General features: G+C 36.9%; 1 protein-coding gene across 2 annotated transcripts; it reads left to right on the forward strand.

Moving 5' to 3' along the window:
- The first annotated feature begins 452 nt into the window (after positions 1-452).
- On the forward strand, positions 453-13,772 carry LOC120106780 (obg-like ATPase 1). Of its 2 annotated transcripts, none has more exons than XM_039119835.3 (13): positions 453-659; positions 1,508-1,675; positions 2,242-2,365; positions 4,049-4,140; positions 5,420-5,518; positions 6,674-6,787; positions 7,934-7,998; positions 8,359-8,475; positions 10,447-10,522; positions 10,924-11,016; positions 13,135-13,185; positions 13,322-13,435; positions 13,529-13,772. In XM_039119835.3, the coding sequence occupies exons 1-12, from the start codon at positions 573-575 to the stop codon at positions 13,418-13,420; spliced, it is 1,185 nt and encodes a 394-aa protein (XP_038975763.3). In that variant the 5' UTR covers positions 453-572; the 3' UTR covers positions 13,421-13,435; positions 13,529-13,772. The 2 variants fall into 2 exon arrangements, with proteins under 2 accessions (XP_038975763.3, XP_089783479.1); XM_089927353.1 differs by having other exon boundaries at positions 13,647-13,772.
- The last annotated feature ends 1,231 nt before the right edge of the window (positions 13,773-15,003 follow it).

A 15,003-nucleotide genomic window follows, 5' to 3' on the forward strand; every position in this document is an offset into this window, starting at 1 on the left:
GGGTCCAAAATTAGAATCTGAATAAAAAATCGGGTCGGGTCGGAGTTACTTAGGATCCGGTCTAACCTGACCCATTTGCACCCCTAGTATGAGCCATCTATCATGCAAAAAAAAAAAAAAAAAAAAAAAAAAGAAAAAAAAGAGAAGGAAAAGAAAAGAAGAAGGAGAAGAAGAAAGAAAAGAAAAAGAGAAAAAGAAAAGAAAAAAAACATCCATCTTCGTCTCCCTGAGAGAAAATTCTTTGTCTACTTTGTAGGTGAACAAATAAACCTTTTATCATCGATCCTTGAACGAGAATCACAACCATCCATCTCCTTCAACTTGGAAATCATCGTTATGATTCGCCGCAACTCTTGCAGTAAAGGGAACGCCAACCAGGGGAACCAAGCGGGCTATTGGGCATCCAATTCTAGACCTACGGTCAGCTATAAATTCCGCGCTTCCTTTCTTTTTTCTTTCCATTTACGCTTCCGAAGGCGAAACCTTGGGGCGAAATACTAGAGGAGGGCGAAAAAACCCTCTGGGCAAAACCCTAGAAAAATCTCGGAGGAGCTCCTTGGGGGATATCCGAGATGCCTCCGAAGGCTTCCAAATCGAAGGAAGCTGCCCCCGAGCGGCCTATTCTGGGTCGGTTCTCGTCCCATTTGAAGATTGGAATCGTAAGCTTCGAATCCACACCTCCCCCTGAAATTTTTCTAAGATTTGGCTGTCGAGTTGAATTCCATCATTTGTGGTTCCGAAGCAGTCCATGGTTCCTGTTTTGATTTTGGAAGGAGTTTATTTACTTTTGATCGCTATAAGCTCTGATTTTCTTCTATCGATTAGCGTATCGCATGCTATATTGGTAGCTCTAGTTGATTTTATTAAAAAAAATAACATTTTTGGAGGTATCATGGGCTTCATTTTTTAAATTTTCATTCTTCGGTTTTAATTTCAACTGCACAAATATCTGCTTATATTACGTGTTACTTACTCCATGATTAATTTTTTTTTTCAAATTCCACTTCGTATATACACTTTGCTGCAGTATGATTCAGTTGCACTGCTGTTGCTCAGATGATTTCTTTTTACTATTTATTTTTGCTCGAAATCATGTCAAGTTGGATCGGTTAAAGATTTTAGCCAAATTCTGTTAGCAGCAGATAGCTGTTTCTATGTTGTTTTTGGACGACTAGGAATCTGTATTTCATGCCCATTTTTGCACTTTATAATAGTTAAATCTACAATTTTTAGACAAAATGAAATGCTGCAGACCATAAGAATGGATCTGAAACATATAATTTTTATCTCCATTGGCAAAGTTATCCTTTTCTGCTGATCAATAAATATGTCTTAAGGTGTTCTGTTTTCTCATTTCTTGATACCTTCTGTTATAAAGAATTTCAAAGTGCTTTCTATTCTTTGGCTTCTCTAATTTTATCTTATTATTAGTTTCTGATGTAAACCTTGAATCGGAAATTATTGTACTTAACTAATTAGTGGTATATGTCATTATTTTGATTCACAGGTAGGGTTACCTAATGTTGGGAAATCAACCCTTTTCAACACACTAACAAAGCTTTCAATCCCAGCAGAGAACTTCCCTTTCTGTACCATAGAACCAAATGAGGCACGGATTAATATCCCTGATGAAAGGTTTGATTGGCTCTGTCAATTATATAAGCCAAAGAGCGAGGTTTGTGACCAATTCTCTGGACTTAAATTTTCTTTTTATTGCTATAAGTAATCTCCTTATATTTTGATATGCTTTCTTTCGATATCATGTTATGTTACATTTTCGTGCAACTAGTTGAATATTGTTCTTGTTTCTTCTTTTGAATGCACTATCCAGAGACAGTGGTGTCAGGAAGTGCACTTAGAGATTTGTGGGATTGATACATTGATGAAGTTTAGCTTTATGCAATGTTATACAACACGGTTTTTAACTCGAGGAGTCCTTTGACAGACATAAATGCCCCATGGTCATCTAATGGTAGTGCCACTACAGTGAAGCTACAACAGTCTTGCATTCCTATCCTATCTTTTTTCCTACTTACTATCAGTGTAACCTTCGGGGTAGTCGGTGGCTGTTGACAAGAATTGTATTCTAGGAGTCACATTTCCTTTAAAAACCCATGTCATTTTTCATGTTGCAGTGACTATGTGGGTTATATCCATTTCAGAGTATTTACTATTGACCTTTTGTTCAAACCATATTTTTCTAAATAATATAACAGCCATATGTGATGGTCTTTCATTCAGGTAGCAGCTTATTTGGAAATACATGACATTGCTGGACTTGTAAGAGGGGCTCATGAGGGGCAGGGTCTGGGGAACAACTTCCTATCACACATACGTGCAGTTGATGGCATCTTTCATGTGTTAAGTAAGATTCCTTTGTCTTGCTGCCTTTAGGACAAGAGATTCTTTCTGTTGTGTGCTATTGGGTAGAAAAATCAACTTTGGTGTCAAATTTGCTCAAGTCATGAAGTAATTTGCATTATGTGATTACTTGAGGTAAACTACTGTTGTTTTAGTTTTTACTAATATAGCATGTTTTCACTTGCAACGATCAGCAACTCTTTGAATCGTCATGTAAGTATTCCCCTTTCAGTGGATAAAGCAGGGAGGACCTAATTACATGGCCATTTGCTGCCTCAGACTGCTTCTGGCTTTAGGATTAGAAGAAAGGAGGGAAGATAAAAGACTTGAAAGTTGCGAAAAGTCATTTCCCATTTAGGGATCTCACATTGGATAGATTCTTGGTGCAGCAAAATTGTTGAAGCCAAAGAATAATTTATGGCTGTTGTTTATATGTTTGCCAATGTTAACTATGTGTGATCAGTTAAACAACCAGAAAGATTGTATATTTTTTGTACTTTACTCAAAGACCTATGGAAAGCCAAACCAGTCCGTACCGGCCGGTTCGGGCCGTACCGGCCGGTTCGGGCCGTACTGGACCATTCTGGCCTGTAAACAGTACACCGGACTTGTGGAATTCGGTTCCAGGCCATCTCGGGCCGGAACTGACCGGTACACATGCGTATCGGTTGTGTATCGGCTAGTACCGATGCGAACCAACCGGTTCGCACCGGTACGATGATTTTTTTTACCCATGGTGCTGTGCGCCGGTTCGTACCGGTACGGTATTTTTTTTAACCCACAACGTCGCGTGCTGTGGATTTTTAAACCACAGTGCGACGTTGTGGTGTCACAGCGCGTGGCTGAAAGGGCCACGCGCTCCCTCGGGGAAAAGCGCCCCACGCGAGGGAAAGAGTGCTCGCTCGGGCGCGGGGCTGCGCGGCCGCGCACGGTTCCCCACTTGTGCATTGGGAACCGCGCCGGCGCGCGGTCCCTGCGCTGGAACCGCCCCGCGTGATCGTTAATGCCACAGAGTGGTATTTAATGCCACTATGTGGTATTTAATGGGGACGCACGCGTCTGCGCGCGGATGTGGAAAAAACGGTTCGTACCTGCCGGTTTCGGTATGAGCCGAAACCGTACCGGTCCGGTAGGTCACCGGTACACCTACTGGGAACCTTGAAGAGACCCAATATTCTACAAATGGGTTTTGAAGGATCATGTACTTGGATCGCTTGGACTGCACCATTGATTATCTATGTGGCCGAACATGATTAGATTGTCTTTCCTTCCAGGTACTTGACACTTCTCTAGTGAAAATCTCCTATTTAACATTGCCTCAATCAGGGGTAGCGTTAAGTTTATTAAGCTGTAGTGCATCTGATGCAACATTCATACAAATATGAGAACCCTTACATGGTGATCATATCAAGTTTTTTGAAGGTTGCGATGTCAGATTCTTTGGTTCACCTAGACACTTGTCTCTTATGTCTAGGTAATCTTGGCTTTTCATTAGTTCCATAGGCTTATCATTCAATACTTTTAGTCACTACATACAATAAATTGATGCCGTTATATTATTGTCCCACATTTTCATTTATTATGTAAAGCAACAAGAGTTTATGAGGCTTCATTCTTTTTCTTTTTAATTTCTTTTTTGATTTTTCATATGTTGGTAGTAGCTGAGGACACTTTTGTCATGTGCCAGGAGCATTTGAAGATCCAGAAATAATTCATGTTGATGACTCTGTGGATCCTGTTAGGGATTTGGAGACGATAAGTGAGGAACTACGACTTAAGGTATTGTTGATCTTTATCCTTAAGAGATGTTGTCTGCTGTAAGTTTGCTAGTTATATATTAAGTATATCCACATTGTTGGATGCATTTGAAGTGCTTTCATTTTCTTGACCTGTCAGGTAACTTCAGATTCACCCCTTGACCCAACCTAACTATTATTTAGTGTACATGCTATCAATACATGCCATCTTTCTGTACCCACCTCGCCCTTTAGAAAAGGTCATCCATCATTTTTGGTCTTTGCCATTGTTATTTTTGTGTAGCTTGTATTTATAATGGAGCATTTGTATTCTCAAATAAAATCGTAAGGATGCTCATACATTTCATTGTATGTACTATTATCATGTACCAGGCAGTTATTTAGATGGAGTTTAAAGCATAAATACGATGTGTTTTCATGTTATGTCTCTTAAGAGAGTCTCTATGGAATTCATTCCGCACGATTTTATCTTGGTTTATAATAACTTAGGTTAAATGGTGGAATAGCTTAAACACCATGTATGTTCATGGAAGCATGCAGTATTATATCCTTTATACTGGATGCTTTATTTTTAAAATCTCATATGTTGCTTTTTATAAGAAGCATTTATTGGCCTTGCAAGATGATGGTATGTATATTGTGCAAGTCTTCATTAATTCTCTATTGCAATTAGCGCTAAAATTATGTGCATATTGAAAGCATATGTCATACTGAAGCCTCTTTTATGTATTTTCTTCTCATAGATCTAGAGTCTAGATTACTTTCAGCTTTGAATTTGTTGTTGCAAAAAATATTTTTGTTTATGTTTCCTAGTGTGACAGGGTTCTTTGTTAGATTCTTTGAATCCCTTGGTCATTTTTAGCTTTATATAGAAATCAAGGATGGCTGTTTTATATGGCTGCTGTTTTTGATTTCATATTTCTCTTGCAGTGATCTCCTCAGCTTCTTTATCACCTTGATAACGAAAAAGTAGTCTATTTGCTTCATACCTATTTGTCATTAAATATAATTCGAGATATAGCAAATACAAGGTAACACATAGAACATATATTTAGAGCCCCATGCTTCTCTTACTCTAATTTATTACTATTTTTTAATTTTTAAGTTCATGTTTGTGCTATGTTTTAGTTTTAGCTTCAAGAATTATGTGCTATAATTTATATTTTATATCAGATTCCTAGGTCATATTTTTTTGTTCATAATTTGTTTTGTTATTGATACCGCCTCATAACAGTGAAGCTTTTGTTTTAGAAAACTAGAAGCATTTTTAACCTCTTACCTACTGCATTGGCTCTTTGTAGGATATAGAATTCGTGGATAGGAGGTTGGAGGATCTTGAAAAGAGCATGAAAAGGAGCAATGACAAGCAGCTAAAAATAGAACATGAATTATGTGAGAAGGTTTGCAGAATATATTTCTGTAAATAAATATAATCAGATTCATATATTTCTTCATACTATGTTCTTCTTGCATGAAGTTACTTGCAATTCATTCATTTATTTGATATTGTTTAATATATTTCATGTTATAGTTGCTTTATACTCATGATTTCTATAGTTTGACATCTGTATATTTTAAAGGATGGTTAATAGATATGCACTTTTATTAAGTCAGGCTTTACATTGATTTTAGCTATGGAGATGAGTGAAGGAGGGAGAATTAGATTCTGGTAATAATTCTTTTAGGATAAACTAGATGGTGTTTATAGACTTGTATGTCCTGAAAATTATTTGTAAATGAGTGTATTATGGCTCACCTGTTCATCAATGGAAATGACCAAATCATGTCCTTGGATGGCACTAATATAGGGCATCCAAGTTCTCTTTTATATGCTACACAGTAGTCTAGAATGCTTCATATTTCTAACTATAATATAATAGTACTGTTTAGCATAATTGGAAAGAGGTCATAGAGGATGGGAGAAAACGGAGAGCCCAAAATGGTTGAAGATCTTCGGATCATCAGTGTACATTAACTAGACCTAGAAAATGCATGTAATATCCTACATATGGATATCATTTGAGATTCTACTCCAATTACATAACACTCCATCAGCCAGTTGTAGCACGACTTCTTTGCATAACATATTGCGCTGTTTAAATGCCTTTTTTATCCTTCTCCGATGGACCAAAAAGAAGGACAAACATCCACTTTCTGTTTATGCATCTTTGTTAATCTACGTAAAATGAAACTAGGTAATGTTCTTCTCAGTTTGTCAGTGGGATTGTGAAAAACTTGAAAGCTTTATCCAGTTTTCTATATTAGTGATTCTTTGTATTTTCAGTTAGAGTGTTTGGCTTGTTTATCTTTGTAGCTTTTCCTTTATCCTATATTATCCAGAGCTTTGTTTTGGCCTGAAATACCCTCACTTGACACTTAAATATGGACATTGGTATGACACTTAGACATGGATTAATAAGAAATTCTTGGATATTGAAAGGACCCAAAACTTAGTCACATACCGATACTCGACACAAAATTCGAATCCATGTAAAATAGCGTAGTTTGAGGCAATAAAATCTTTTATAGTCTGGCATTGCTTTCTCATGTTGCAGGTTAAAGCATGGCTAAAGGATGGGAAAGATGTTCGTTTAGGTGATTGGAAAGCTGCTGATGTTGAGATCCTGAATACTTTCCAATTACTTACTGCCAAACCTGTTGTCTATTTGGTATGAGTTTTGTTTCCCTAAATTTAACATTTTATAAATATCTAACTCATGCAATTGTTAGCTTCCAAAGTAATTTTAATAATATGAGTAAGAGATTGACTTTATGCTTCTTAGCTTCATGAAACACAGACATATCGAAACAACCTCTCTGCATGTAGGGGTAAGGATACAATGATAGGAGCCTCGTGCATTGGGACGCCCATTTTTAGCTTCATGAAGAAACAAAGTTGAGTTGTTAGTTGATAAATACAAGGAAACATCAATTATGTATGGAACAATCATATCCTGCGTAACCACTTCCATATAAAGAGACTATTAACTTGCGAGTTTTTGCCTGTACCTACTGAAGCACTTTTAGTTGTGCTCCTGCGATCACGAGTGCTATCAATAACATTTGCCTAAATTATCATGATAAAGTACTTGGTGAAGCTGGAATATGTAAGTCTGATCTTGCAATCACTTTAAGGATGACATGTTCCTCAAATCAAGTGGAAAGAAACCAATGCCATTTCTTCAGGGTTGTTGATTAGCAGTTTGTTTGATCAAATTCTACTGAAATCTTGCTTATAATTTGGGAACAGCATGATCCTGCCCATTAGGAGCTTCTGAAAAGTTGGGTACGCACTGGCCAGGCTGGGTTGTACATGCATAGTTCATGCTGTTATGATCTCACATCATATTTGTGAAGAAACAAACTTTTTGGGCATAATGCTAAATCTCCTACATGTATTCTTGGTAGGCCGTATATTACAATAACTTAGTGCTGTTAATGTAATATGTTATATTGGTGGTAAGAAGCCTGACAAGAATAAAAGAGGGACCTGAAAACCAATTGGACTAGGATGATGCATGATTGGCCTATCTAACCTGTTTGGACCTATAGATGCTCTCAAAACCATGCCTATGTTTGAGTGGCAACTTTTAGTCTTTCTGTTATTTGCTTGCATCTGTAAAGAGCCTCTTCAAGCATTTTCAAAATTTATCTATTTAAAACTCTGTATTATAATTAATATCAACTTAAAACATTTGTCATAGACTAAAATTTGTACTATTGCTGTTTCTTTCATTCATTCTTTATCTTGCACTTTTTCATTTATATGAAAACAATATTTTACTGCTCTGTTTAATGCTATATTTTGTTTGCAGGTGAATATGAATGAGAGGGACTACCAAAGAAAGAAGAACAAGTTTCTACCCAAGATACATGCTTGGTACAACTCCCACCAATAGTGTTGGATTGTCACAGTAGCATCTGGCCATGGCTTGAGATGAATTTAATGCTCTTCCACCCTATGTTACCCTTTATGTTTGGCCGACATTTTTCTTTTGCAACATAATTTTGTAAGGAATCAGTGTTTCAGATTGGAGATTTACTAAATTAATAACCCTTATCTCATGAATCTTTTGGACAGTTCCTTGGCTTATCATGTCATAGCTGTTGTGATAAAACTGGCAGTTTAGTCTTGTGCCCTTATTTTTTGTTTTAGACAAAGGAAATTTAGGTTATTTCATTCACTTTCTCATAGAAAAATCAATAGTTTTATCTGATATTTTATTACTCATATTTTCAGGGTGCAAAATCATGGTGGTGAAACTATTATTCCTTTCAGCTGTGTTTTGGAAAAGAATCTTGTAGATATGCCAGAGGATGAAGCTGCTAAATACTGTGAGGAAAACAAAGTGCAGAGGCAAGTTTTAATGAATTGCATTCTTGTCTCATCTTTGTTAAATGTTTACTGACCAATAAATTGCATGGGTTCCATGCAACATATAAGGAAATATGTTGCATAGCTTGGACATAATGATCAGGACTGAGTGGTTCATGCCTTACCGTGTAATTTTAATTGGTTTTCATATTTCCCATGCAGTCCCTATTTCTTAACCTGATAAATCAGTATAAATGTGTATATTATATTCCTTTACATTATATTTGCATTGTGCTCTCTGAAAGTCATCTTGGTTATACACAAAATGTTATTCCTCTCTCTTTCGTCAAAACACGTAAGTCACGTTCTAGGATGTTTGTGCTCCCATGTTTGCTCTCTTTATGCTGAGGATTTGACTTATAAAGAAGAAATTTAGATCTTCATTTGGAAATATTCTTCTTTTTTCTTTCTCTTTGGTTAAAAAACATAAGTCATGTTCTCTCTGTGCCGTGGAGTTTTGATTTGACTTATGAATGAGAAATTTGGATCGTCATTTGAAAATATTTTTTTGTTGGCAAAAAGGTAATCTTCTTAAATTAAGACAAAAGAATTCTGATGTGGTTGAATATCACCAATGTGTGCCTATATGGTATGGCAGAGGAAGCAACAATGCGATTGAGTAGTAATATTTCCTGTTAGTAATTTTTTTTTCTTCTTGTGGATGGCATGTAGAATCTTTACTCTTATATGGTAACAGAATTCAGTATGCCTAACAACAGATAAGTACTGATCTGGAAATCCTCCCATATACTTTGTTGAGCTAGCATATTTATATTTGTAATGGTACATCAAAGGAAATATTAATGATATGTTGGTTACCTCATCCATACATGAATATTGCTATGCCAGCCAAATATTACCGTTTACCAACAGGAAGATGCTGTGCGAAAATTTCACCTATTCTGTTTTTTGCACTGTTCCTCTACACTTTGCCAGGTACTTGGGCATCATTACTCCTTTGAACTTCCCTGCATCTACTAGTTAAACTGCTCCACTGAGTCCCTTATGCATTGTATCGAGCCCACCAATTCTTTATCTAGAATTGTAAACAATGTTCTTTCTTAGTAAACACTTGACTAAAAGTAAATAATATTACTTATTATCTTTAGCTTTAGTGTCCAAACCGTTGTCATTACGTTTACTGATCTTTGATAGATATTTTTGGCTGTTCAGTCCTCAGGACATTTTCAGCTATAAGTAGTGAGTTCCTTGTGTTCTTCAGTCATGCATACACTGGTGTAGACGCACCAGAATATCTACATAATAAAGTTTAATTCCTGATCACTTTTATGCTTTGGATTAGATGAAGATTAAAAGATTCATAATTTGCTAGAAATATGGTTGTCCAAAACTGAACTAATTTGATGCTTTGAGAGTGTGAACGTATGATGGACAAAAAAATTTCATATAGGTACTAATATTACTTAAATTTTTTATTTTCTTTATGTACATCTAATTTGTTTTGTGATTAGTACATCTACATAAAATATAATTTGGTGACTCTAGAAACTCTGCCAAAGCTAATATATAGGCCTGTTGGCTAAAATATTTTTTCTACGAAAACAAGAGATGTTATGCCCAATAAATTTCAAACAATTTGATAGGAGGTTACTATCTCTTGTTTGCTTTTTTCATTTGATGATTTGACCCAATCAAAGAATTTTCGGACATGATTTTATTTTGGAACACAGCTCATATTTGTATGCCTGTCACTGTAAACTTCTGATTTGGAGGTTCTAAAAGATGGTGTTAAAAACATTATGCTTGACAAAACATCAGTGTCATATGTTTTTACCCCCAAAATGCTAGACTTATTTGACAACTTTGTACAAGCAATGACTTGGGTATACTAGTCGGCATTCTTAAATTGCATGCACATGTATTCTGAATAAATGATCATGTATTTGTTTAAAAGGCAGATTTCTGAAATGATTGGGCTTTATGTTGCTGCAGCGCCATCCCTAAAATCATAAAGACTGGTTTTGCTGCAATCAACCTTATATACTTTTTCACTGCTGGTCCAGATGAGGTATTACCTTTTCTCAACAGGCATATCACCATATTTGACCCAATTGATCATATGGTTTACTGTACATGATTTTAAGGTTTTTGGTCAACATCTCATGCATTTTTAATCACACCTTGCTGGTTGTGGAGAAGGTTTCTTACCATCTGCTGATTTATATGCAACTTGAGATAATTCATTTTTCATAGCAGTCGTTACCTGTAACTATGCCCTTTCTGCAAAGGATTTTTTTTGTGATTATTTTGCATGCTACATTCGTAGTTTCTTTTCAATGTGATATTTACTACCAATGATGCCATCTCTCACCCTAAGATTTGCACGACACCTACAAAACTAGAACAGCATAATGATATTTAGTGATTAACCGGATGGCCTCTCTTATGATGAATTTTTGGCTGCTATAGGTGAAATGTTGGCAGATCAGACGGCAAACAAAAGCCCCTCAAGCTGCAGGTGCCATCCATTCTGATTTTGAAAAAGGTTTTATATGTGCTGAGGTATGTCTGCTTTCTTACTCTGATTGCATAGACATAAGCTTTACTTATTTATTTATTTTTGACTAGAAAATCACCTTATTAGAGAGGTGCACTTTAGAGATCACACTTAGATTTTCGTAGTGTGGTATAGACATTCGGGGCCTATTTGAGTAATCCAGGAGGATTGGGCTGGATTTCCTGCTAGATACATTAAGTCGGCAGTCATCTGAGATGGCCATATTAACCCAACATCCATTTCTCCCCCCCCCCCCACCAAAAAAAAAAAAAAGTCTGCAAGAGGAAGGAAAAGAGCTTCATGGTCTTTTTTTTTTTCCTTACAACAATTTGTGATGTCTTCTTTCCTCATCTTCATCAATCACTTATCCTCTCCCTCTCCTCCCTTCTTCCCTACCCCCATGACCCCTCTCTCTTCCCAATTCCGGCAGGAATACCCAAACAGGCCTTAAAGAATGTGGATATGATCTCTGTGTGAACAGTATCATCTAACCTACCATGATACTCCTTACAATTTCTTATTTATGGAAGAATTGTGATATCATCTGAAAACATTATGGTTAACCAAAGATTCTAAACTTTTTGATTTTTAGTCCTTATTTATTTTAGATGCTTCAGATGATTCTTAACATCCATGAATCTCTATTTAGCTTACTCTGTATTATGCACTTGTCATGGGCCTAAATCCCATATATAGCATTGTATTTCAACTGTTCTTTCAACTAGAGGAGGAAATACTATGCCTTCTGTTTTCATTCTTTGATGTTGATAATATGATCAAATGAAGGTGGAAATCACTGGCATAGGATTTAGCTTGTAAGGTTCTTAGCACAGTTATCTAAGTCATTAGTGGGTGAGTTTTGCATATGCGTTTCCTGGATGGGCTTTGAAAATAATCTAGGCCTTTTTTTATATGAAACTTTTAGTCATCATATAGCTATGGATGCTTTCTGGGTTCTGCAGTCTTTCATTCTTCTAGTTTATGTCTTTATAGTGTTCTGTAGTGAAATTATGGGTTTTTTGGATCCTGATCCAGATAGCAATGATGCAGTTCCTTTGAAATATTCATTACTTAGGCGTCAAATATGAATTATTTCTATTTAATTGTTTCATATTGGAAAATGCTACTTGGAACTAAGGTCTGCCGTACTGGTAGGCGGACCGGTCGCCTACCAGACCGGTACGGTTCGGTTTGTACCGTACCGGTTCCGATACAAACCGGTTCGGCGTGTTTTTTTTTTTTTTTTATATTTTGGTTTTCACGTTCGCGTGCGGACGCGCGGGATAAAAGCCATAGAGTGGCATTAAATGCCACTGTGGCATTAATGAGCCTGCGCGGGTGCGGGCGCGTTGCCTCGCGCGGGCGGGAGAAATGCCCGCGTGACGATTCACAACGAGGGGAACCGCGCGAGGGCGCAGCCACGCGCGGGGCGGGGAATCGGCCACGCGCTTTCCCACCGAAAAAAAATGTACCAGTGCGAACCGGCCGATTCGCACTGGTACCAGTCGGTACACGAGCGTACTGGTCAGGATCGGCCCGAAAACAGCTGGAATCGGTTTCCACACTATCCGGGTACCGGTTCCAGGCTAGATCGGTCTGTACCTGGCCGAACCGGCTGGCCGAACCGGCCCGTACGGTCCGGTTCGGCAAACCATGCTTGGAATTGACATTAGTACCCCAACATGATACAACAGTTTGTATGAGTAATGCCGCCCTTTGTCTATGATAGTACTGTATTTGCTCTGCATCCACCTTCCTTTTATTATTTATGCTAATGAGATAATGGGTTGCTACATGTTTTGACCAATATTTGCTTCCAATATCTCGTGTATCTGTTGTTACAAACCTAGATATATTGTCTCCATATCCAAGTGTTGGTTCCTTTTTCTGCTTCACATTTTAAGCAACAGAAGCAAACATCTGTCAGTCCCTTCGTCAATGAGCATATGCGCAAGTATCTTTACATTTTAAATAATGTACAATGCAGTTACAATTCATTTGTGTTACATAGAATAAGATGTTTAGCTTATATGTTGCTTGAATCAAAATATTTAGAAATAAGTAGGTCATATGTTTTTGCTTTTCATGAAATGGTGTTTTATTTGGAACTGTATTGTCTTCAGGTCATGAAGTTTGAAGATCTAAAGGAACTGGGCAGTGAAGCTGCAGTCAAGGTACAGAATTATAGTAACCTGTACTTTATTTTGCATGTCACATCCACTGTAGTTAGTGGTCCCTTCTCATTCTCTACATTTTATTCTTTATAATCATGAAAATATATTTCATTATCTTTTCTGTTGATTCTTACAGGCTGCTGGGAAGTACAGGCAAGAAGGGAAGACCTATGTTGTTCAGGATGGGGATATTATTTTCTTCAAATTCAATGTTTCTGGGGGTGGAAAAAAGTGAAAACTCTTTTTGAAGGTGATTGGCCTCTCTAAAGTGCTGCTTAGTTCTTGTTTTTGCTGTCTTGCATTTGGATCACTTTTTTCATGTTATCTGCATCACTAAATGTAGGTGATTTATATACTTGGATCTTCAAATGAAGTTGTACTTCCTGAGGCAAATTAAAATTTTTCAAGAAACAGATTGTAAGGACACTGATTCATATCATATATAATATTTTGTCTGGCAGCTTTCGGATCCATGTATATCAAGTACCAATGCAATGCGGAGAACTATATCTCTGTTGTCTTGTTAAATAAATTTTTGATAACCAAGTCCATAATTGAAAATATCTGGATGCTGATGATCACTATTACGGTAACTTTTTTTCCCTTTCATTGTTCTTTTCATAATCACATCCTGAATTGAGCTGCTTTCATAAATCAAGCTGTTTTCACTCCCATGTCCCATGGATTTTTTTTTTTTTTTTTTTGAACAAAACAGAATTGATTATGTACTCAAAAAAAATTCTGAATGCCCTGTGTTTTCTACATATTTATGGCACTACAAATTAGTTACCTTTTAACCTTGTCCTATTGGCTCTAGTGTTAAAGAGGAGAGGCTTATGCTATTGCATTCTGCTTATACTTTTTATTGTTCACATTACTAATGTTGGTGGCTCTTTCACCGAATTATGTATACATGGTTTTGATCTGCTGATTACTTTGTTATATACTGATATTCATGAATGATATAATAATCAAGATGATAACAACTGCAATATTCAATAGGCAAATGAGGGATAAACCCATCCAATATATATGGTTCTTTTTATCTGCTACACAAGCATCTTGCTTGCATTTGCTGAAAGATCAGATTCCTAGATTCAGTCCTTATAATTTTATTATAGACTGCCTATTTATCTGTTATTTGCCTGGCTAACTAATAGTCAGAGAGTTTTTGAGGGGCACATACCATGCAGTGTGATCTTATAACTTGTGAAGATGGGCGAAACTGAGATTCTAAGTACTGTCCTGATTGATCCTATGCTGTAACTAGGCAGTCTGGGCTTTGTTAGGGCATGTTTGGTGTTGCTTAACAAAGTCCTTTTGTAACTTTCAAAGCCAAAAAGGACCTTTTAGAAAAAATTAGTGCTTGGTGATAGTGTCAAAGAAGCGCTTCCACAGGAGGAAAAGGTCCAAAAAGTGCTTTTAGAAGAAGCTAAGTTCCCGGACCCTTCAATGTAAAGTATCTGCACCCAATACTTGGAAACGGACATTGATATGCCACTTTGACATGGCTCTATAAGAAGAAATCTTTAGATATTGAAAGGATCTGGGAGGTAGGCATATACCTGCATCCAACACACAAACCTGAGTCCATGTGACTTTGAGGAGAAGCTAGGAAACATCACTTCTGGCTTCTTCTTTTATGATTACTTCTTAAAAGCACAAGCAACACCAAGCATGCCCTTATCTGCGTTGCTTCTTATACTGTCAGTCATGTTGTTGTTAGCATTCTCGTCTTTGTTCCCCCTCCGGCTCCTGCCCTCTTGTTTGTGTTCCAATTTAACAGAGTATGCAATACTAAGCTTCGGCTAATTTCAA

The sequence above is a fragment of the Phoenix dactylifera genome, chromosome 14 (genome assembly GCF_051530095.1).
Source record: "Phoenix dactylifera cultivar Ajwa chromosome 14, Ajwa_hap1_PhDact_Kaust_v1.1, whole genome shotgun sequence".
Lineage (NCBI taxonomy): Eukaryota > Viridiplantae > Streptophyta > Magnoliopsida > Arecales > Arecaceae > Phoenix > Phoenix dactylifera.

Coding starts and splice junctions, on each gene's coding strand:
- LOC120106780 (XM_039119835.3), top strand. CDS start 573: ATGCCTCCGAAGGCTTCCAAATCGAAGGAAGCTGCCCCCGAGCGGCCT. Junction 10,523..10,923: donor TCACTGCTGGTCCAGATGAG/GTATTACCTTTT, acceptor TGGCTGCTATAG/GTGAAATGTTGGCAGATCAG. Junction 11,017..13,134: donor AAGGTTTTATATGTGCTGAG/GTATGTCTGCTT, acceptor TATTGTCTTCAG/GTCATGAAGTTTGAAGATCT.